Raw genomic sequence first — 24,997 nt, forward strand, 5'->3', positions numbered from 1 at the left:
TTTAAAGGGTCTTCCTATCCGACAATGGGTCCAATACAACAGAAACCCTTTAAAAGGGTCCCAATTCAAATAGAAGGCTTTAAAAAGACTTCCAATTCAAAGGATGGCTTCGATGGGGCCTTCATTTCAATGACAGGGCTTTAAATAGCCTTATATCGATATAAGTCCTCTGTTAATATAAAGGGCATTTAAAGGTTTTTTTCTCTTTCAGAAGAAATTTTAAGAAATATGGAAGGCTTCTAATGGGTTTCCAAATCTAAAATAAGGGATTTGAAGGGTCTTCCTATCCGCCAATGGATCCAATGCAACAGAAACCCTTTAAAAGTGCCCCACTTCAAATATAAGACTTTAAAACGACTTCCAATTCAAAGAATGGACCTCTGGCATTTTTTCACCCGGTCAAAGCATTCTAGTGAAAAAAATGAAGACCTTCATAAGTCTTCTATTAAAAATGCAATCACTTTTGGTGGACCTCTATTTTTTATCGTAGGCCTTTTAAGGACTCTTTTAAGGCCTGCAATTGAAAACAAAATTGAAAACAGATGTCGTTCAGAGGTCTTCAACTCTGGCATTCTTCCATCCGCCATAGCATTCTAATCAAAAAATGAGGACCTTAAAGAGTCTTCTATTAAAAATGCATGAACTTCTGCAGGACCTCTACTTTTATACGTAGGCCTTTTAAGGGCTCTTTAAGGAAATGGTTCAGAAGTCTTCCACCTCTGGTATTTCACGCGGCCAAAGCATTCTAATCAAAAAGTAAAGACGTTCGAGGTTCTTCTATTAAAAATGCAATCACTTTTGGAGGACTTCTATTTTTAATCGTAGGCCTTTTAAGGACTTTTTTAAGTCCTGCAATTGAAAGCAGATGTCGTTCAGAGGTCTTCAGCTCTGGCATTCTTCCACCCGTCCTTTCGCAATTGAAAACAGAATTCATTCAGAGGGGTTCCACCTCTGGTATTCTTCCATCCGGCCAAAGCATTCTAATCAAAAAATGAGTTGTGATACGATAGAGGTCCTTTCAAAGGTGCCTCAAGGAAAAGGAAATAGTTAAAGAAACTTCTATTGAAATAGGATCACTTCAAGGAATTTCATTGATAAAAGAAGCCCCTCAGAGGCTTTCCATTGAAAAAGGAGCCCTTAAAATAGAAGGCCGTATTGAAAACAGACGCCCTTCTATTAAAAGGAGTTTCCTATTAGGGTTCCTCTCGGAAAACACTCCTTAGTTTTTTTACTAAGTACCCTCCCAGAGATTATATAAAAATAAAGGCCTTCATACAGACCTGATTTTTTTAAATAAAAGCCATTATGAGGGCTTCTATTATAAAGGAGCCTTAGCTCATCGCAAATAACATTAGCATCTCTTAAAAAATTCTTCTATTAAAAAAAACCATTCAGGTTCTATCAATTTTTAAAAATGGGAGTTTTTTAAAGAGAGACCTACTTTTAGTTAAAAGCTCTTCAGGTTCTTTGGAGTGGTGCTATTGAAAATAAAAGCTTTTCAAAAGAGTCCCGAATATTTTATCTTCTTAAAGCCCTCAATTAAAAATATAAGTCACTCAAAAGTTCTCTCAAAAAAGCTCTTTTAAAAACTACATTTTAAATAAAAGCTCGTCAAAAGGTCTTTTTGTTAAACATAAGCTTTATAAAAGCATTCTATTGAAAATATATGCCCTTCAAAGACGCCTGGTTCCTGAATGAGAACCACTTTTAGTAAAAAGCTCTTCAGGTCTTTTTGGTGTCCTTGCCATTGAAAACAAAAGTTTTTCAAAAAGGGCCCGATTGTATTCTGTGTAAACAAATGGAGATCTCTTAAAGGTAATTTCTAAAAGCTTTTAAAAGCCCTCTATTGCAAATATAAGCCTCTTAAGGGGCCTCTTTTAAAAAAAAAAAAGTTCTTTCAAAACATTTTATTTAAAATAGAAACCCATTAAAAGTTAATTTATTAGATATGAGCTTTTTAAAAGCGATCTCTTGAAAATAGAAGCCCCCCAACGACGTTAATTTGTAAAAGCATTTTAAAAGCTCTTTATTTAGAGTAGAAGGCCGCCTGGTTCCTGAGATCCCCTCTTTAGGTATTTTTAAAGGAAACGAGTCCTTTATATGCCAGGTATTGAAAATAAAAGCTTTTCACCTTTTATTCTGTGTACACAGATGGAAGACTCTAAAGGGTAATTTGTAAAAGCCTTTTAAAAGCCCTCTATTGAAAATAGTAACCCCTCGGAGCCGCCTGGTCCCCGAGATTTCCTCCTGTAGCCCTGTGTAGCTAGCTGTATGACTTATACCGATCACTTCACCATGCTGGTACCTAGTGCTGATGTTGTTATGATGTACCCGATTTCCAGATGGATTCATTCGATGCTATTAAATGCTCTCTGGCTGATGTTAACGTCACCAGTTCTTCTTCGGTCACAGTGGTGGCTAATGATGCGACTGCATCCAGGGCAGCGGCGGTGGATGTGGTCGAGAGACCTGGCAGTGTTGAGGCTGCTGAAATTTGATCGCTGTAAAGTTGTTGTTTAAGCTGCTGTTGTTGTGGTGGTGGTGTTGGTTCATGACTCAGCGAATGCTGCTGCTGCTGCTGCTGCGACGGTTGAAAGCTCACCGTACTCGAGCCAACATGTTGGTGGTGTTTCAGCGAGGCTTTCAGCTTGTTCGATGTTTGATGCAAACATGACTGTTTGTTGATGTGATGCTGCTGCTGTTGCTGCTGATGATGGTGATGAGGACTTATGGCCGAGGATGCCGACGAGGAGGTATAGTAGCTGAGAAATCTACCCACATAGATGGCCGTAAGTGTGGCATAGATAATACCCATTACCGCACCGGCCATCACATCCGACCAGTGGTGCCAGTAGTCGGCCACACGACTCAACGATATAAACCAGGCCAGCGATAGAAACAGAAACTGCAACAAATGACGCAAGACACGATTCACACCACGACCACCCCGCCAGATGGCGTGCAGATAAAAGGCCAAAAACAGCATGGCATAGAAGGACAGCGACGAATGGGCACTGGGGAATGACACATACAGTTCGCGCAATTGACGAGCGGATAAATTGCGATTCGAACAATAGTATTGTTCGACAAATAGATTGCGATTCTTGGGATCGTCACACGTGGAGCCATCGTTCAGCTGGGGCCGGCAGGCCATATAGAAGTGGGGCCGCAAACGACGCACCACATTTTTGGCCAACTCTGTGCTCAGGTAGGTGGCAATAAAACCAAAGCTAAAACAACCCAAACTCAGGCTGGTGTTTCGCAGATATTGCCTTAAACGGAAGTTATGACAGAGGCGCATGATCTCCACCACGCCAAGGAACAGCATGGGCAACAGTAGCATGCACACGAGCAGCATGGGCACGGTAATGGTGCACTCATGGTAGGGATACCTAATGCTGAGGTCACCACAAAAGAAACCGCGCTGATATGTCAGCATAGTTATGGCCAAGTTAGATGGATAGATAGCCTTCGTTGTAGATCTGTGTTGTGGGCCAAAATGGAATACATTCACTCGGGTTACAATGGGTATGCTTTGGATTGGAGATTGGTTGCACACACACACACGCGTAGTGGCTCTCTGGTCGGGCCACACACACACAATACTTTCAAATACTTTGTAAATATTTGAATTCTTGTTCGTGTTGTTGTTGTTGTTTTTTGTTGCTGCCAATTGTTTGTGATTTTTTGCAGAATTTTCTTGAGTATGCTTTGTAGTTGCTTCGGCTGGACACTTGACTGTCATTCACCTTTATTTGTTTTCCATGGAAAATCGCAAAAATTTGTTTTAGATTTTTATTTCTTTCTTTCTCCTTTTTTTAAATAGTTCTTTCCTCAATGCGTTTTGGTCTCCTTAGGCAGATGCATTCTGCCGCTTAACAAAGCTGTAAACAGAAATAGATATTGATGATGAAAGATGTACGTTTTTTAACCTTTAAGACCTGGACATATACAGTGGCAAGCAAACGTGAGAGATGGAAGCATAGTGGAAAATTTTAAAATTTTCGACATTAACATAAAACGTCGGAATCTTCTTAATCTTCAGTAGAAAATTCCTTACTAGTATTTTTGTATCCTCCACCATAGCATGGAGGGTATATCAAGTTTGCCATTCCGTTTGTAACACCTCGAAATATACATTTTAGACCCCACAAAGTATATATATATTCTTTATCCGCATAATATCCTATGTCGATTTAGCGATGATAATCCGTCTGTCCATCTGTGGAGATCATGCTAGCTTCCAAACGAAATTAAGTAGATTGATAAAATTTAACTCAAATGTGTATTATGTACCACTGCAGGACGTTTGGTATTGAAAATGGGCCGTGCAGGTCCATGTTTTGGTATAACCCCCATATAACGGCACCTCCCGATATTCGGTATTTTGATGAATAAGGCGACATTATTCATTAGAATTGTATCAAATTTGATATTTGAAGTTCGACATAGATGCTACAGCCTACGAGAGAAAATTGTCCGTGCAGGTCCACGCCTTCGTATAGCCCCCATATAACGGTACCTCCCGAGATTCGGTATTTTATGATTTTAGCTACACTATTCACCGAAATTGTTTCAAATTTGGTATTTGAAGTTCGTAATGGATTCTACAGCCTATGACAGAAAATTTGCTGTGCAGGTCCACGTTTTCGTATAGCCCCCACACAACGGCACCTCCCGATTTTCGGTACTTTGATGATTTTAGCGACACTATTCACCGGAATTGTTTTAAATTTGGTATTTGAAGTTCGCAAAGGATATTACATCCTATGACAGAAAATTTTCCGTGCAGATCCACGTCTTCGTATAGCTCCCATATAACGATACCACCCGATATTCGGTATTTCCATGAATTTCCGGAATTGTTTCAAATTTGGTATTTAAAGTTCGTAATGGATACTGCAGCCTAAGACAGAAAATTGTCAGTGCAGATCCACGTTTTCGTATAGCCACCATATAACGGTACCTCCCTATATTCGGTATTTTGATGAATGTAGCGGTATTATTCAGCGGAATTGTTTAAAATTCAGTATTTGAATTTCGCAAAGGATACTACATCCTATGACAGAAAACTTTCCGTGCAGATCCACGTCTTCGTACAGCCGACATTAGCGACATTATTCACCGGAATTGTTTCAAATTTGGTATTTGAAGTTCGTAATAAATACTACAGCCTGAGACGCAAAATAGTCTGTACAGGTCCACACCTTCGTATAGCCCCCATATAAAGGTATCTCCCGATTTTCGGTATTTTATGATTTCAGCGACACTATTCACCGGAATTGTTCCAACTTTGGTATTTGAAGTTCGTAGTGAATACTATAGCCTATGACAGAAAATTGTCTGTGCAGGTCCACGTCTTCGTATAGCCCTCATATAACGGTACCTCCCGAAATTCGGTATTTTGATGATTTTAGCGACATTATTTACCCGAATTGTTTCAAATTCAGTATTTGAAGTTCGTAATAGACACTGCAGCCTGAGACAGAGAATTGTCTGTGCAGGTCCACGTCTTCGTATGGTCCCCATATAGCGGCACCTCCCAATATTCGGTATTTTGATGATTTTAGCAACATTATTCACCTGTTTTTTTTTTTTCAAATTCCGTGTTTGAGGTTCGTAATGGATTCTACAGCCCATTACAGAAAGTTGTCTATACAGGTCCAGGTCTTCGTATAGCCCCGATATAACGGTACCTCCCCATATTCGGTATTTTAATGATATTAGCTACATTATTCCCCGGATTTTCTTTTTTCAAATTTCGCATTTGAATATTGTAATGGCTTATGACAAAAGTTGCCTATGCAGGTCCACGTCGTCGTATAGACGCTAATATAACGGTTACATTCGGTATTTTTAAGATTTAAACGGAATTTTTATTTTTTTGAAAATTGCCAAATTTGTTCCAAATGTTGGAGGGTATTCAAAGTTCGCCCCGGCTGAACTTAGATCTTTTTTACTTCGTTTTTAATTTTTATCGAAGTCATATCATGCGCTAAATAGTAATGTCATAGCCTCCATCAAATTTATTGAAAATCGATTCCCAAATTATGACTAATCTAAAGCCATGATAAGCATTTGATTAAGATTCATAGTTGGTATGATCTACTTCACATAAATTCCCCATATAAACATTTTTTGTTACAGGAGCTCTACTGAATACGCATAGTGGTGTAGGGTATGATATATCCGGCCCCGCCCGACTTTTGACCTTTCCTTACGGATTTTTTTATTTTATTTTTTTTTTTTTTTTTGGGTACTCGAAAATGTAGGCCGAGATGACCCATACGCACCCTTAGGCCAAAAAAATATGCGCACATGGCTGAGACGACTCGAAATGTATTAAAGCGAATTTTTTTAAGAGATTGGCGGTCGAAAGCCCCTAAAAAATACTTTCTGTATATTTCCGCAATAACCTTGAATTTTGAAATCGCAAGTACGGCCAGTTTTATCATCTATATCGAAGTCTAAGATAAGAAAAAACCTCATATCTAAATTTTCATATAGGTGGCGCCCAACCAGTAGGTCGATCGAAAATGGCGGAGGCAGACTATGTGGTGAATAAAACCCTAAACGCACTTTGGGCTAACTTTTTTGGACCACATTTTTTAAGGGGTTAATTTCCTGGATATTATCACTGGCAATTTCATTAAACTTACCGGGAGATTTAAGAGTGGCCCTTTTCCCGCGATATTATAAGTGAACTAAACAATACGTATGTCTCCTAACCGTTGTTTGCAACTGGCGAACCTATGCCAGCCTTCTCACATCTATAAGCCATATTTTCATTCAAAGAATTTTTTTCGTCAATTGGCGGGCAAATTAAAGCCATAAATCACATATATTTCCGTTGATAACTGTTTTTTTTTTTTGGCGATACCCGATCAAAAAATATTATTAAAATATTTTCTATGAAAACACAAAAGAACCAAAAAACGTTAATGCAATAACAACGTTTACGCTACGAATACTATTTGCTAAGACTTTTTCTTTTGAATAATTTAAAGAAATTCTTTTGATATCTGATTGGAAGTTAGCGTTTCAAAGTCGTCACCAAACGATAAGATAAGAATTCATATTATTTTTGCCTCAAACGAAACAGGGTAGAGCTACAGCAATTGCGTTTGATTTTTTTCGGTTATTTACCTTAATATTTTTAGGTTCAATAAAAAAATTTATAAAAAAATAAAACAAAAATATCTGGAGTATTGCAATAACAGGTAGTTCCATTCATACTTTTGGGCTATAATCGTCATACAATGGCATTTTAATCGCATCGAGTGACTAACTGGCGAATAATTTCATCAGTTACTGCAAACTGTTGAGTGGGTCTAATTAAACTAAAGCAATTTCATTCAAATCAATTAATCGCAACACCTGTAAACAAATATTCAATTAATCGATGATTCACAGCTCCCTAACCTTTGATTTAGATTTTTTTGCACGATTTCGAAATGGGGAGTGTCGAGATACAAACAAAATTCAAAAGAAGTTCTTTATTACTGAACTTTGTACAAAGATATTAGGGAAAATTCTGAAAATAGGTAACAAATCTAAAAACAATCCTAAGAAAAAAAATTCTGGACAGAGGTAAATAATAAAAAAAATATCCTCGGCAGGGGCTAAAGATGAGGAATTTTCCCAAAAACATAAAAAACACATCCTCAGGTCAGCTGAGAATGGATTTTTAACTAGAGGAAAAGCATCCTCAGGTCAGCTAAGAATGGATTTTTTTCCTAGAGAAAAAAACATCTTCAGCTCTGCTGAGAATTTTTCTTATAGCTCCGCTGAGAATATATTTTTCCTATAAAGAAAACATCTACAGCAGCTCAGAGGATATCTTAGGAGAAATATCCTACGATTTTTCCCATTCAAGCCCTGAGTCCTTCATTCAGGCTGGATAAAGTCTGATGCATTCCCACAGGTTTGGTGAAGCTGAGGACTTCATACAGACTAGATAAAGCCTAAGGTCTTCATAGAGGCTAGATGAGGTCTTCATACAGGCTAGATGAAGCCTAAGACCTTCATATGGGGTAAATGAAGCCTGAGGCCTTTGTATAGGTTAGATGAAGCCTGAGGTCTTCATACAGGCGAGTAAAGGCCTTCATAGAGGCTAAGGCCTTCATAGAGGCTAGATGAAGCCTGAGGTCCTCATACAGGCTAGATGTAGCCTAAGGCTTTCATGCAGGCTATATGAAGTCTAAGGCCTTCATACAGGCTATATGAAGTCTAAGTCTTCTTACAGGTTATATGAAGCCTAAGGCCTTCACAGAGGCTAGGTGAAGTCTAGATGAAGCCCGAGGCCTTTATACAGGTTAGATGAAGCCTAAGGCCTTCAAACAGTTTAGATGAATGCAAACGCCCTCTTACGGGCTAGATGAAGCCTAAGGTCTTCAAACAGGCTACGTGAGGCCTTAGAACTTCATACAGGCTAGATGAAGCCTTAAGCCCCTTCAAACAGGCTAGATGAAGTCTGAGGCCTTCATAGAGGCTAGATGAAGCCTAAGAAATTCATACAGGCTAAATTTAATTCGAGACCTTCAAACAAAATGGACGAAGGCCTAGAATTCTTCATATAAGCTAAATGTAGCGTGAGGACTTCACGTGAACAATATGAAGACGTGAGCTTTCATACAGACCTGACGCCACATAAGCCACATGAAAACTTAAGCCTTCACATATGCCCCATTAAAACCTGAGCCTATGTTCATCAAATAAGTCAATTTAAGGCTTAACCTTTACATGAGCCTGGGTCTTCACATAGACCAGGTGAATTCCTGATCCTTCTCATGGACCCAGATGAAGGCCTGAGCCTTCTCAGAGGCCAGCTGAAGGCCTAAGACTTCTAATGGGCCAGATGAAGACCTGAGTCTTCACATTGGCCTGTTTAAGGCCTGAGCTTTCTCATGGGCCTGAACCTTCTTAGAAGCCAATCAAAGACCTCATCCATCTCAGAGGCCAGCTGAAGGCCTGAAACTTCTCATGGGCCAGATGAAAGCCTTAGCCTTCACATGGTTTGGATAAAAACTTGAGCCTCGGCCAGATGGAGGTCTGAATCTTCTCATGGACTAGATAAAGGCATGAGTCTTCACATGGACCAGATAAAGGTTTGAATCTTCTCATTGGTTACATAAAGACATGAGTCTTCACATTAGTCAGCTGAAGGTTTGAGCCTATGCATGGGTCAGATAAAGGTCTGAGCCTTCACCTGTGCCAGATAAATACCTGAGCCTTCTCATAAGCCAATTAAAGGCCTGAGGCTTCTCCTGGGCCAGTTGAAGGCCTGAGAATTCTCATAAGGTCATTTGAAGGCCTGAACCTTCTCATGGGCCAGATGAAAGCCTTAGCCTTTACATGGTCTGGATAAAAACATGAGCCTTCACATCGGAAGGTCTGAATCTTCTCAAGGACTAGATAAAGGCACGAGCCTTCACATGAACCAAATAAAAGTTGTTTCTTCTCATGGGCTACATGAAGACATGGGTCTTCACACGGGTCAGGGAAGGCCTGAAGCTTCACTTGTGGCAGATTAAAGCTTAGCCTTCACATGGACCAAATGAAGACCTGAGTCTTCAGATGAACCTGATAATGGCAATGGACCGCCTGAAGATCTGAATCATCTCATGGGCTAGGTAAAGGCATGAGTCTTCACATTAGTCAGCTGAAGGTTTGAGCCTATTCATGGGTCAGATAAAGGTTTGAGCCTTCACATGTTCCAGATAAAGTCCGAGGCATTCACATGTGACAGATAAAGGCCTGAATCTTCACAGACTCAGACCATCTCCTGTAAAGGCTCAGGTCTTTACATGTGATAGATAAATACATGGACCTGATAAAGATCTGAGGCTTCATATGATACTGTTGAAGGTCTAAGCCTTCGCATGAGTCTTGCGAAGCCCTTAGTCTTCATAAAGTCCTTATGGAATCACACTGACTATGCTAAATTTATTTATGCTAAAGACTTTATCTATGCTAAATTAATTCCTGAGATCTTCCTATGCGGTATTTAAGGGTCTCGGGTTTCATCGAGAACACAGGAAGGCACTAGTCTCCATAAAGGCTAGGTATAAGCTTAGACTCCCGCTGAAGATCTCAACTTACATATGGGCCAGATGAAAACATAGAAATCTTTTGGAGGTTTTCATTTTTTTCCTTTTTTTTAACCACTGTGTACACTTTTGTTTGCCACTGTATATATCTAGAATCAAAGGAATTTGTATTAATTTTTATTTTTTTTATTTATTTATTTATTTTTTTTTTTTTTGATTATTTGTCTCTTTTTATGTTGTCGAGTCTCTCTTCGAACAATTTTATCTGCCACTGTGTATTGTTTGCATATGCATCGTTCTCGTGTGCATCGTTTCTCGTATTCAATTTTATGAGAACAAACACTTGAAAAATTAACAATTTTCTGCAATTCCACAATTTTTTTTTTTTTCATTTTGTTTTTTTTTTTATAATTTTTCTGTGCTACAGATTGAATGAACCGCTCTTTTTGACCTGATTTTTTTGTTTTGTTTTTTGTCACTGAAGAAGTTTTTCATTTGAGTTGTTTTTTACAGCGTTAGTTTTTTGTCTTCGATTTTCTCACATGAGCTCCACAAGCAAATTATAATTTTTTGTCCCGCTTAATGAAAACCGACCGACCATTTTGTATGAATTATTAAATTAGCAAAGTAGGCAGTTGATAATAATTTTTTTTTAATGGTTATTAATTGTGGTTATTAATTTATTTTTCTTTTGTGGGTTGTTTATTTAATTTGGATTTTAGCTTTGTTTAATTGGCAAATGCTCGTTCACTTTGTGTTTGGCTTTATTAACGCAATCTTATCAATTGCAGGTTGAATTTTTTTTTTTTTTTTTTTTTTTTTTTGTTTACTTTCTTCCGCCGTTTGTTCATTCATACCCAACGTCCAGTTCTTAATGATAATGGAAATATTGTCAAGAAATTTTGAATTAATTTTTTTTTTTTTTTTAATTTTGTTATCTCAAAATTTTTGTTTTGTCACGTTCTCTAACTGTGGAGCTTCTTTGACATTATTATTATTATTATTTTTTGGAGGGTGTTTTTTTTTTGTCTTTTTTTGTTTTGACTTCTTATTCGCCTCTAATTTCTTTTTTCGTTTCGCTTTTTTTATTTATTTAAATTTTGCAAAATATGTCTCTTATAAAATCGTAAATTAATTTGTTGTCTTAACATTAATTTATGGCTTTGAAAATGAAAAGTGCATTTTAATTTTGAAATTATTTTTGTTTTGACTTCGAGGCATTGCAACAAAGTCATAAAATATCTGATTGATCACTTGTAAATGTAAATATGTCAGTGCTTTGTGTGTGTGTGTGCAAGTGCCTAGGTTTTCTTTGCATTCAAGTGGTTTGCCGGCAGTTTAATTTTACAAAATTTATAACTTAAAAGCAACACAGCAATGGTTTAGTGGAGTAACAATTATGGAGGCTAGGTAAATTTAAAATTAAATGGCTATGGCAGACTCTTCCGTCGGGCAAATGAAGATAAACATTTGGTAAAAGTATAGGCAAGATTAAGACATGAGATCGCACATAGGCTAGATGAAGGCCTGATTCCTCATATAGGCCAAAAGAAAAGCCCGGATAACTCATATGGGCAAGATGTCGGCCTGAGACCTCATATGAGCCAGATGAGGCCCTAACACTTCACATAAGCAAGATTAATGACCTGAGACCTCATATAAACAAGATGAGAGCTTGAGTATTCATATAGGTCAGATGAAGGTCCGAGCCTTTATTTAGGCCAGATGAAGGCATGAAACCTCATATGTGCAAAATTATGTACTGAGACCTCCAATAAGCCATGAAGAGAAGGCCTGAGGCTTTATTTAGGCCAGATGAAGGCCTGAAACCTAATATATGCATAATTATGTCCTGAGACCTCAAATAGCCCAAATTGAATGCGTAAGACTAAATATAAGCCAGATGGTGGCCTAAGACCTTATATACCTCAAATAGAAGCCCGGGATATAATAGAGTCAGATGAAGGACTGGCATCCCATGTAGGCTAGATTAAGACCTGATACCTCATATGGGGCAGATGAAGGCCTGATAGATAAGAAAGGCAAGATTAAGACCTTACACCTCAAGTAGGCTAAATTAAGTCATGAGGCATTATATAGGACAGATGGAGGCTTGAAACCCAATATACCCCAGATAGAGGTCTGAAATATCAAATGAAGGCCTAAGACCTTATATACCTCAAATATAAGAACGGCATATAATAGAGACCAGATGAAGGACTGACATCCCATATAGGCGAGATTAAGAGCTGTCACCTCATATAGGACAAATGAAGGCCTGATATGCAAGACAGGCAAGATGAACCCCTGATATCTTAAATAGGAAAAATTAAGTCATGAGACCATATATATACCAGATGGAGGCCTGAGACCCAATATACCCCAGGTAGAGGTCTGGAATGTCATATGGGCCAGATGAACACCTGGACTGTCATATTGGCCAGATGTTGACCTGATATTTCAGATGAATGCCGAAGTGTCATGTTGGCCAAATGCAGAGAAAATAAAGGCATAAGCCCTCATTGTCCTATATCTGGGCATATATACCCCTGTGAATGCATGAGCCTTTATGCGGCCCAATGAATGCATGAGCCTTAATATATGCCAGATGAAGACCTGAGCTTAAGTATAGGCCAGATGAAAGCTTAGGTCTTCATATGAGACCTCAAGGGACTTATATGAATGCTTTAACCCTTATCTGGCCTATATAAAGTCTCTGGACTCTATCAGACCAGTATGAAGTCCCTGGACTCCATCAGACCGGTATGAAGTCCCTGGAATCCAATAAAGGGTACAAAGTGTCTGGACTACAATATACCGGTATGAAGTCTCTGGACTTCAACTGACATATTTGACGTCCCTGATCTTCATGTCACCGGTTTGTAGTCCCTGAACTCTATCGGTTCGCTGGACTTCATCTGACTGGTATGACGTCATGGACTTTACCTGACCGGTATAAAGTCTCTGGACTTCACCTGATAGTTTTGAAGTCCCTTTACTTCATCTGGCCTATATGAAGTCCCTGGACTTCATCTGGTCTATATGAAGTCAATGGGCTTCATGTGTCCTATATGAAGTCCAGGGACTTCTTTTGGTCTATATGAAGTCCAGGGACTTCATCTGGTCTATATGAAGTCCAAGGACTTCATCTGGTCTATATGAAGTCCAGGGACTTCATCTGCCTACTATGAAGTCGCTGGACTTCATCTGCCCCCTACGAAGTCCCTGGATTCCTGTGGCCTATATGAAGTCCTTGGACTTCATCTGGCCTATATGAAGTCCCTGGACTTCATCTGGCCTATATGAAGTCCCTGGACTTCATCTGGCCTATATGAAGTCCCTGGACTTCATCTGGCCTATATGAAGTCCCTGAACTTTATCTGTCCTATATGAAGTCCCTTGACTTCATGTGGTCTATATGAAGTGCCTCAACTTCATCTTTCCTATATGAAGTCCCTGGACTTCATCTGGCCTATATGAAGTCCCTGGACTTCATCTGGCCTATATGAAGTCCCTGGACTTCATCTGGCCTATATGAAGTCCCTGGACTTCATCTGGCCTATATGAAGTCCCTGGACTTCATCTGGCCTATATGAAGTCCCCTGACCGGTATGAAGTCCCTGGAATTTATCTGACCGGTATGAAATTCCTGGACTTTATCTGACAGGTATGAAGTCCCTGGACTTTATTTGGCCTATATGAAGTCTCTGGACTTAATGTGGTCTATATGAAGTCCCTGGACTTCATCTGGCCTATATGAAGTCTCTGGACTTTATGTAGCCTATATGAAGTCCCTGGACTTCTTCTGACCTATATGAAGTCTCTGGACTTAATGTGGTCTATATGAAGTCCCTGAACTTCATCTGGCCCATATGAAGCCCGTGGACTCTATCTGGCCAATATGAAGGTCCTGTTTCAAGACCCTGACCTGCATGCGTTTAAAAAAATTAACCCGATCTGCATGAAGTCTGTGGACCTCATCAGAGCTGTATTAATACCCTGGACTTCACCTGGCTTTACAGAAGCCGCTGCCATATAATGAAACCCCTTTGCTCATATGAATTCCCTAATGCAACGTCTTTGGCTCCCTCTGGCCCATATGCGGGCTGTTCGCCATTAAGCCTACAAGAGGTCTGTGGCTTTTTCTTAGAAACCATATGAAAGCTGAGGCCTTCCTCTTGACTGTTCGAAGAATTGGGTCTCTATCTGACTTGCATACTAACTCTGGACTTTGGCGTTTATAAGATTTCTGACCTCTCCATCCTAATACTTATTAAAGTTAGCAATTTTAAAATAATTGTTATTCCACTTTATTTCATAATTTAATATCGGAATATAAGATTTTGTTCGAAGGGTAATAGTTATCAGTGACGTGAATATATCTATAATTGAGGTGATATTAATATAAGTGGTTAAGTATTCAAACTAAGAAGTCAGCAATGCGCCAGGTACTGACAAGGTAATAGCCTCTGTAATTTTTAATGCAAAAAAATATTAAGTTTTCTTTTTGTATTTCTGGTCTGGAAGCTATTTACGGCGCACTGGATTTCAAGTCCTTATCTGAGTACCATATATGACCAGCATTGATTTGTAACTTCGGTTGGCTTAACCTTATTTCTTCATAAAGATTGCTCTTTAATTTCAAAACTCCCGCCATCAATCACCGCCGTTTGTGTTCGTTAAAATGAAGTTGCTTTTCTGTTCAATATTCAATGACTTCGATTGTTTCCAAATCTCTTTTAATGTGGCCTGATTACGATTTCCATTATTGGTGGTAGCAAAGCACTTTTGTAAAACATTTATATATATATTTTTATTGTTGTTATCATTTTTACCAAGAATATTGCAACATTTTCGAACAACAAAGCAACTGTTCTTGCATTCGAGTCATAGTCATTGAATGATGAATGACTAACATATGTATTTTTTGACTTGAATGCAACTTTGTTGTGATTTATATAAGTGAGCGATTATTGTAAAAATAGTCAAAAAAAAATCGAACACAATGAATTGTCCTTGATAAAAAAAAGGATGGGGGGGGGTGTGTTTAAATACATAAATTGCCAAAAAAAAAGTTAATGCCATGTCACCTAAGGCCTTTGTGGTAAATTATAGAATATTGTTAAGCGAGGCTTTGTTGCACAATCCAACTTTGATTAATCACCCACAATTTAAATTGTCTTTGGGGGGGAGCAATTTATGTCGAATGCAATTTTCAACTACAAATTGAAATAATTACGAAATTGTTGTGGACAAGGAATGGTTAAGTTATATCACCATACAGGTATACAATTGTATTTTAACTAAGTTTCCAGCGAGAGAATTGTATGGGTTTACCAAAAAATGTGGAGGTCTGTATAACGTTTGAATATTATTTTTAAAATCATAAACCATAGAAATTAAAAAAAGTTAAAAAGGCAATGTTCAATTATTTAAATATATTTTGACCTCACTTATGATTTTTCAAATTTTGACCCTCTATGGTGTTGGTTCCGAAGGAATAAGAAAATAAAGTCCATTTCGTATCGGACCCTAATACATATGATATAAATATTGCGACGTGCCAGGTTTGGACTATATCGACTACTCCCTTCACTTTATCTAGGATATGTGATAATTTTTGGAAATTTTTTAAATATGTGTGAGGGTACCTCACGTCGCCCATTTTCATACTTCGTCTAATACGGATAAAAACATTGGTATGGGCAAAATTACAAGAAAATCGAACATTTATGTCCAATTTATGGAGAATAATAAATTCCATATTCATATCAGGTTTCTGGCAAAGAGAGATATATTTAGACATAGCAAGTTGTAAAGAATCGCTGACTTGTTTCGCTAGTTATGACAGATAAAAGTATGGAAAATTGTGACCCTTTGTGAGTGAGGTGACAGAAGGGGTTCACAGAAATATATCATCTGCACAACAGATCATGTGTTCGCATAAATGTTTGTATGTGTGTGAAATTTGAAGAGAGTTGGTTGCTTATTTCGATTTTTTGAGAGCTTGGTTTTTCAACATCTTGAACACTATTTGGGGGAGGTACCAGAAGAACTGGTCCGATCTCTAACATCTTTATGACAGATCTTGTGTTGATAGAAATATTGAGATGTACCAAGCCTGAATGAAATCGAAGATTAATTTCGTGTTTTATGAACTTCATAGATATTCAAAATTTTGACCTTTGTGGGGGAGGTACCACAAGGAGTGGACCGATATATACCATTTTCAGACCAGACCTTTGGTAAATAAAAATATTGTGATGTGTGTAATTTGAAGAGAACCGGATACTTATTTCGGATTTTATGACTGTTTTGGTTATTCAAAACATCGATCCTTTGTGGGGGAAGTACCAGAAGGAATCGTACGATCTCTACCATCTTTATAACAGATCTGGTGTTGATAGAAATATTGAGATGTGCCAAGTCTGAATGGAATCTATGAGGAATTTTATGAGCTTCATGGATATTCAAAATTTTTGACCTTTGTGGGAGAGGTACCAGAAGGAGTGGACCGATATATTCCATCTTATCACCAGACCTTGAGTTAATAATAATTGGGATGTGTGAAATTTAAAGACAATCGGACACACTTACATCATATTTATTACAGTTATAATTATTCAAAATTGTGACCCTTTGCGGGGGAGGTAATTAATGTAGTGAACCGATGTTGTCAATGATCTAGCACTGATTGAAATATTAGGATTCGTAAAGTTGGAGCAAAATCGGATTATCCTTTCTCTTTCTGTGCAGTAAAATATTTTTTTTGAAAATGTTGACTTTTTGTGAGGTAGATACCAGAAACAGTGGACCGACACTGCCACAGTGGACCGACAAAAAAAACCTAGTATCTAAAACGGTTATTTCAATGAGGCACGTTTTGGCCTAGCTATATGACTGAGGGTAGAATGAGGAACTCCATACCCCTCAGATGAAGTCCTGGGACTTCATATCGGTGAAATGAAGTCCAGGGACTTCATATTGATCAGATAAAGTCCAAGGACTTCATATCGGTCAAATGACGCCCAACGACCATGTACCGGGCAGATGAAGTTAACGGACTCCATTCCGGTCAGATAAAGTCCACATAAAACCTCAGAAGTTCGCCCAAACCAAGCTTGGTTGTCTCAACAACCTGTGCGCTACTCCATGCGAATAGTTTCTTGATTTTACTGGGTTGACCGTTATATATTTATGATAGTTCGTCCTGTCCTGAACCAGTACAGAGTCTCTGCGATTGCTTGGATTTTCGCCCTGAGAACGTTAATATGGTCGGTCTGTTTATCCCCGGGTCCTACATAATGATGCTAGCCATTCTGTTACGGTTCATCTCATTGAACACTCGGACGAAATATACGGCAGCTCATTCCTACTTAGGCAGGGTTTTAAACAGCTAATCGTTAGTTTTGATATCGCATTTATTATCAGATTGAGATGAAGTTTTCCAACAATCATTTGATGGGCTTAAGGAAGCACTATATTTGGAGAAAATTTGCCCAAAATTTAGATATAGCTCCCATATATATCTTCGATCGACTTCGTATGGATAACGGTAACTCTGTATATTCGATATATTTAAGATTTTAAGAGAATTTTTATGGGATACCATTTTTTTCCTTTTGAAAACTTCCAAATGTATTCAAAGTACTGTTTATACCCTACACCACATAGTGGTAAGGGTATTATGTCTTTGTGCATTTGTTTGTAACATGGAGAAGGAAACGAGATAGACCCATAGTTACTTTTGAGAACCTTCATAGAATCACTTTCTGAGTCGATTTATGCATGTCAGTCCGTCTGTCCGTCCGTCCGTCCGTCCGTCTGTCCATGTATTCTTGTGAACAAAATGCAGGTCGCATTTATTATCCGATTGAGATGAAATTTTCCAAACAATCTTTTTTTGGCCCAAGGACGAACCCTATTGAAATTGGTGAGAATCGGATCAAATTTAGATATAGCTCCCATATATATCTTCATCCGATTTCGGGTTAAATGAGCACCAAATGTCCACTATCAGTCCAAATTACCTGAATTTTGGCACACCCAACCGAGTTCGGCCTAGAAGCAAGTATATCAAATTTCGGTTCAAATCGGTTCAGATATAGCTATAGCTCCCATATATATCTTTCATCCGATTTGATCTTTAAGTCCCTAACATTCCTACTATGCACTCCACAACCGTGATATTTGGTACCAGGTATTAGATGGAGCACAGAAATAGCTGTTTTAAATTTTATCGAAATCGGTTCAGATTTGGATATAGCTCCCATATATATCTTCATCCGATTTCGGGTTAATTGACCACCAAATGGCCAATATCAGCCCAAATGGCCCGAATTTTGGCACATATGACCGTGATTAGCCTTAAAGCAAATACAACAAATTTGGAGAAAATCGGTTCAGAAACAGCTATAGCTCCCATATATATGTTTTATCCGATTTGGTGTTTAAGCCTCTCACATTCGTAATATGCACTCCACAAGAATGATATTTGGTACCAGATATAAGAAACAGCCCAGAAATAGCTGTTTGTAATTTTATCGAAATCGGTTCAGATTTGGATATAGCTCCCATATATATCTTCATCCGATTTCGGGTTAATTGTGCACCAAGTGGCCGATATAAGTCCAAATGGACTGAATTTTAGTACATCGGACCAAATTCAGCCTAGAAGCAAGTATATCAAATTTAGTGAAAATCGGTTCAGATATAGATATAGCAACCATATATATGTTTCATCCGATTTAGTGTTTTAGTCCCATACATTCGTAATATTCACTCCACAACCGTGATATTTGGTACCAGGTATTAGATGGAGCACAGGAACAGCTGTTTTAAATTTTATCGAAATCGGTTCAGATTTGGATATAGCTCCCATATATATCTTCATCCGATTTCGGGTTAAATGTGCACTAAATGGTCAATATCAGCCCAAATCACCTGAATTTTCGTACATAAAACCGAATTCAGTCTAGAAGCTAATACGTAAAATTTGGAGAAACCCGGTTCGGAGATAGCTATAGAATTAGATAGATTTTGATTTTGTACCAAATATCTCATAGAGCTCTGAAATGCCCTGTATAAACCTTTTTACGAGAGCTCTACTAAATATTCATAGTGGTGTAGGGTATCATATAGTCGGCCCCGCCCGACTTTTGAGCTTTCCTTACTGGTTTTTATTTGTTTTTATTTTATTTATTTTTTTATTTTTATTTATTTCTTTTTTTTTTAAATTTAAATTTATTGCCACACCAAAGGTTAATTCTTATATTTATGTTTCTCAGTTTTTTTCGAGTTCGAAAAGGTATCGCGGCAATTATTTAAATTTGGTATTTTAATAATTGTTTTCATAGTTTAACAATTTATTGTGCTCCACTTAGAATTTAGGATTAATTTTCACTATCGTTACCAGCAAATTTGCAAAGTATTTTAGGTTTTTAAATTTATTTTTTATAATTTTTTTATTTATCTTTTTTTATTATATATATTTTAGTTTTTCATTTTTAAATATTTAATTTGTTTTATTTATTTATTTTTTATTCATTTATTATTTTTTACTTTATTTTTTTTAATAATTGTAGTTCAATTTATTATTTTTTTATTTTAATTTTTTTAATAATTTCTGATTTAAAATTTTAATTTGTAGCTGATCTCAATTTTTTTGGCTATCTCAATCCCTTCACATTTTTAATTTGACTGAAAATTGCTTAAAGAAATTTAAATTTTTTTCCGTAAAAAAAACGCTTGTCATTTTATCCATTTTTATTTATTTATTTTTTTTTTTTTTGGCTATCTTAATCCCTTCTCATTTTTAATTCGACTGAAAATTGCTTAAAGAGATTTAACTTTTTTTCGTAAAAAACGCTTGTAATTTTATTCACTCCAAAACCATTTTAAATTTAATGTTCTTTTTCTACACTTTTTTATCAAAAATTCAAGAACAAAAAATTTTTATTTTATAAATTGATGTTTATTTCATTTTTTTTTCTAATCTTGAGGAGAAATCTTTTATAAGGAAATCTTTACGAAATTGAAATAGAAATTTTATTTCCAAAAAAAAAAAAAAAAAACACTGATTTTTTCTCCAAAAATTTTTCATACATTTAAGTTTTTTTGTATTGAATGGTCACTCACTGCTTGTTTTATTTATTTTATTGATTTGAGAATCAAAAAGTAAGCATTTATTATTTTTTTAATAAATTCTAATTTTAAATATTATTTCAGAACTGAGCGGCGCACTTAATCCCTTCAAAATGTCTAATGGAAATGAAATTTCCCCAACGGAATTTTAGAGATTTTCTTTGTCGTAAAAAATAAAACACTTGTCATTTTATCGACATTTCACTTTCCACTTCAAAGCCATTTTGAATTTTATGTTCTTTTTTCAAAACTTTTTTTATCAAAAATTTAATTAATTTTAAATTGTTTTTCTTAAGAACAAAATAATCTTGGTTTCATAAATTAATGTTCATTTCATGTTTTTTTTTCTAATATTGAGGAATAATTTCAGAACTGAGCGGCGGTCTTAATCCCTTTAAAATTTCTAATTGAACTAAAATGTCCCCAGCGGAATTTTAGAGATTTTCTTTGTCGTAAAAAATAAAACACTTGTCATTTTATCCATTTTTTTTTCCACTTCAAAGCCATTTTAAATTTTATGTTCTTTTTTCAAAACAATTTTTTTTATCAAAAATTCAATTAAATTCTTCATTTCATAAATTTATGTTCTTTTTTCTAATCTTGAGGAAAAATCTTTTTTAAAAGCTTGAAATTGTAGCTTTATGGTAAATTTAATTTCCAAAAAAAAAAAAAAAAAAAATTACTGAATTTTATTTTTTTGAATTTTCCCATAAATTTCAAAATTTTGTTTATTGAGTGGGCTGGTCACTCATTCACTGTTTGTTTTATGTTTTTTTTTATTGATTTTGAATCAAAAAACCAGGCATTTTATTTACGAAGCTTTTAAAAAAACGCCAGCAACACGAAGCCCATCGAGATGCAGGCCGCCTGATAGGCTTAATTACATGCTTCATTTTCCAAAAAGAGCGGTCATAAATTTCAATTTGTTTCTGTTTTGTGTTTCACAAATTTGTTTCAATTCCGTGTTTGAGTTGCACTTTCATTCATCGAATGTTTTGTTTTGATTGGGTTTTTCGTTTTTTTATTTTTATTTTTATTTTTTTTTCGTAACATGGCTTCTTACATTTTTTTATTTGTTGTTGAGCGTCCGGACGTTAAAACGTCACACGTTATGGTTATTGAGTTTTATTTCGAAAAATAATCGCGCTCGTGGATTTCGAGTTGTTATTTTGATTTTTATTTCCGAACCTAATGATGCTCATTACAAGTCTCACTTTGACAAAAAGTGGTCGCTTAGTTTTTATATTTCAGCTTTATAAAGCTTTGCGCGATTACAGGCGACACTTTCGGCTTCACCACGACTAAAAATGGCCATAAAAACCACAATGTATCGATCACTGTAAAAGCGATGATGGCCTATTATACGCTTTGAGATTACGGATCACTTGCGCCACTGACGATGATGAAGAAGAAGAGTTAATAAGCTATAGCGATTTATTTGATAGCCGCGCTCGTTAGCTGGTACACGCATTTCCGATTGATGCTGGTCGCCAGCGTGACAAATTTCTTGAGCTGTGAGCTACTTGTTAGGTGTCAGTCAGGCTGCTTGTAACGCGAATGGGGGGAAAAACAATTTTTGCGCGTCACCCAGCTTTCGGCTTTGCAACATGAAACGTTTGCAATGATCTTTAAACGAATGAATGTAACCGCACGAAAAACCAACGACATGCGGACATGCTGACAGTCGGGCTGGTTGTTTGCTTGGCTGAGGTTTGACTATTTCTACGCTCTGCCTATTGCTATTGCGTTTGAGCGCGCATTGTTGACAACGTTGACGTTCATACCAATCAAATGTTGTTCTGCTAACGTTGTTCTCCATGAAGTGATTGCAACAGAAGTTGGCCTGCCGATCGCCGTCGACTTTGAGGGTTTCCAACGAAGTTATGAAAACAAGAGTTACAGCGACGCCACATTGAAGTCTCCTCCACACGTTTTCAATGACTGAGTGGTTTATGATTACAATTCCGATTGGTAATTGCTGTTAAGGCGGGAGCGTTTGTGTTCTGCTGCGCGGGGACGTTGACGTCCACTGCCCTCAATTGTCGTTGGGATTTTGTTTTGCCACAGAAACCACCGCCGCCACCACCACAACCACCACTCGTATTTTGTTTCTATTTGTTTTACTCTTCGAGTGTCTGTTTTTATACCCTCCACCATTCTATGGAGGGTATATTAGGTTTGTCATTTCATTTGTAACTCCTCGAAATATTCATAATAGACCCTAAAAAAGTATATTTATTCAGGATCAGCGTAAAATTCTAAGAAGATCTAGCGATGTCCGTCCATCTGTGGAAGTTACTCTAGCTTCCGAACGAGTTGGAGTAGATTGATAAAATTTTCCTCAAATATATATTATGTCTGCAGGACTTTTGGTATTGAAAATGGGCCATGTAAATCCACGTCTTCGTATAGTCCCCATATAACGGCACCTACCGATATTTAGTATTTTTATGATTTTAGCGTCACTATTCACCGGAATTGTTTCAAATTTGGTATTTAAAGTTCGAAATAGATACTACAGCCTAGGACAGAAAATTGTCTATGCAGGTCCAGGTCTTCGTATAGGCCTCATATATCAGTACCTTCCGATATTCGGTATTTTGGTGATTTAAGCGACATTATTCACCGGAATTGTTTCAAATTTGGTATTCGAAGTTCGTAATGGATACTACAGCCTAGAACAGAAAATTGTCTACGCAGGTCCAGGTCTTCGTATAGCCCCCATATAACTGTACCTCCATATATTCGGTATTTTGAGGATTTTAATGGCATTATTCACCAGAATTGTTTCAATTTTGGTATTTGAAGTTCATAATGGATATTACATCCTAACGCAAAAAATGAGTCATGCAGGTCCACGTCTTGGTATAGCCCCCATATAACGGTACCTCCTGATATTCGGTATGTTCATGATTTTAGCGACATTATTTACCGGAATTGTTTCAAATTTCGTATTTGAAGTTCGTAATGGATATTACATCCTAAGACAAAAAATTGTTTGTGCAGGTCCACGTCTTCGCATAGCCCCCATATAACGGTACCTTCTGATATTCGGTATTTTCACGATTTTAGCGACATTATTCACCGGAATTATTTCAAATTTGGTTTTTGAAGTTCGAAAGGGATACTACAGCCTACGACAGAAAATTGTGTGTGCAGGTCCACGTCTTCGTATAGCCCCCATATAACGGTACCTCCTGATATTCGGTATTTTCACGATTTTAGAGGCATTATTCACCGGAATTGTTTCAAATTTGGTATTTGAAGTTCGTAATGGATGCTACAGCCTATGGCAGAAAATTGTCTATGCAGGTCCAGGTCTTCGTATAGGCCCCATATGTCAGTACCTCCCTTTATTCGGTATTTTGACGATTTTAGGTACAATACACACCGAAATTGTTTGAAATTTCGTATTTGAAGTTCCTAATAGGTATTACAGCCTGTGACAGAACATTTTCAATGCAGGTCCAGGTCTTCGTATAGCCCCGAAATAACGCTACATACCTATATTCGGTATTTTAATGGTATTAGCCACATTATTCTTCGAAATTTAAGTTTCGTATTTAAATATTGTAATGGCTTATGACAAAAATTGCCTATGCAGGTCCACGTCATCGTATAGATCCCAATACAACTGCTATATTCGGTATTTTTAAGATTTTAACAGAATTTTTAATGGATTTTATTTTATTATCATTTTTTTGAAATTTGCCAAATTCGTTGCAAATGGTGGAGGGTATTCGAAGATTGGCCCAGTCGAACTTACAGCTTTTTTACTTGTTTTCTATTTGTTTTACTTTTCGAGTATCTGTTTTTTCATTCAATCGATTTGAAATGTCTTCGATTCGTTGCTTTTTTCATATTTATGTTGTGTCCAAAAGAGTTACGATGTTGCACTTCGATTTATTTCGTACAGAAGAGCGGTTTCGTTGTTTCACATGTCCGGCCATTACAGCACGCTTGACTTACAGTGGTCTGTGGTCTCTGTCCGCTCTACAACTATTGTGTCGTCCACTTTACCAATAGGGGGCATTTGTTTTGTCTGACTTCTTCGCTGTGACTAGAACTTTGAGTCTTGTTGCTACAACAATTCTCATTTAAATACTTCATGTTCACATATTTCGCTCCGTCATACATAAGTGGAGAGTTGAGAGAGTTGCCAGCTGAATTCAGTTTGGATTGAAAACTTTCCGACCAATTTTTATACACGTTTTCCGAAGGCATGGTAGAAATACCAGATATCAACATAGGCGAAAATTACAACAAAGTTGGCCATTTAAATTTTACAAATTTTTGACCAGAATTTTTGAGAGCAGCATCAGCGACTCCCAAGAAGCTTGTATGCGTGAGAATCAAAGCTAAGGGTCTTTCAGATCAATCTCCATCGACGTGAGATGACAACAAATGCTTTGATGGACAAAATAATAAGAGGTAACAAACATATTGGGGTAATTCAGGAACGTTGGACTGTACTCATTATAGCAGACCTGGAAACCGAAATCACTCTCCGCTTCCCGAACCGCATTACGGTTCTCCAGGCGGTAATCCAAACAATCGCAGAGGCTCTGAACTAATTTGTTATTAACTCAAGACCAACTGCTATGTTTATCCTAACGGACAGTTAATTCGCTAAAGGCCAACACGAGTATGAACAGACCAAAAAAATTCAGGAGCCGTAAAAAAGATCAAATTCTCCGAAAAAGCTCACATACTGCGGGATCAATGATCAGGGCCATCCAGGATCCATCGGAGTGAGATGACCTGGAGTGGTTTAATGTGAGCACCTACTTTGCGGTCATACATAC

General features: G+C 37.2%; 1 protein-coding gene across 1 annotated transcript; it reads right to left on the minus strand.

Moving 5' to 3' along the window:
- Positions 1-1,480: 1,480 nt before the first annotated feature.
- LOC109613654 (putative phosphatidate phosphatase) lies at positions 1,481-22,313 on the minus strand. Its single transcript, XM_059119398.1, has 2 exons — positions 21,256-22,313; positions 1,481-3,884 (listed from the first exon to the last, which is right to left on the minus strand). The coding sequence occupies exon 2, from the start codon at positions 3,743-3,745 to the stop codon at positions 2,321-2,323; it is 1,425 nt and encodes a 474-aa protein (XP_058975381.1). The 5' UTR covers positions 3,746-3,884; positions 21,256-22,313; the 3' UTR covers positions 1,481-2,320.
- Between the last annotated feature and the right edge of the window lie 2,684 nt (positions 22,314-24,997).

Source organism: Musca domestica, unplaced genomic scaffold (genome assembly GCF_030504385.1).
Source record: "Musca domestica strain aabys unplaced genomic scaffold, Musca_domestica.polishedcontigs.V.1.1 144, whole genome shotgun sequence".
Lineage (NCBI taxonomy): Eukaryota > Metazoa > Arthropoda > Insecta > Diptera > Muscidae > Musca > Musca domestica.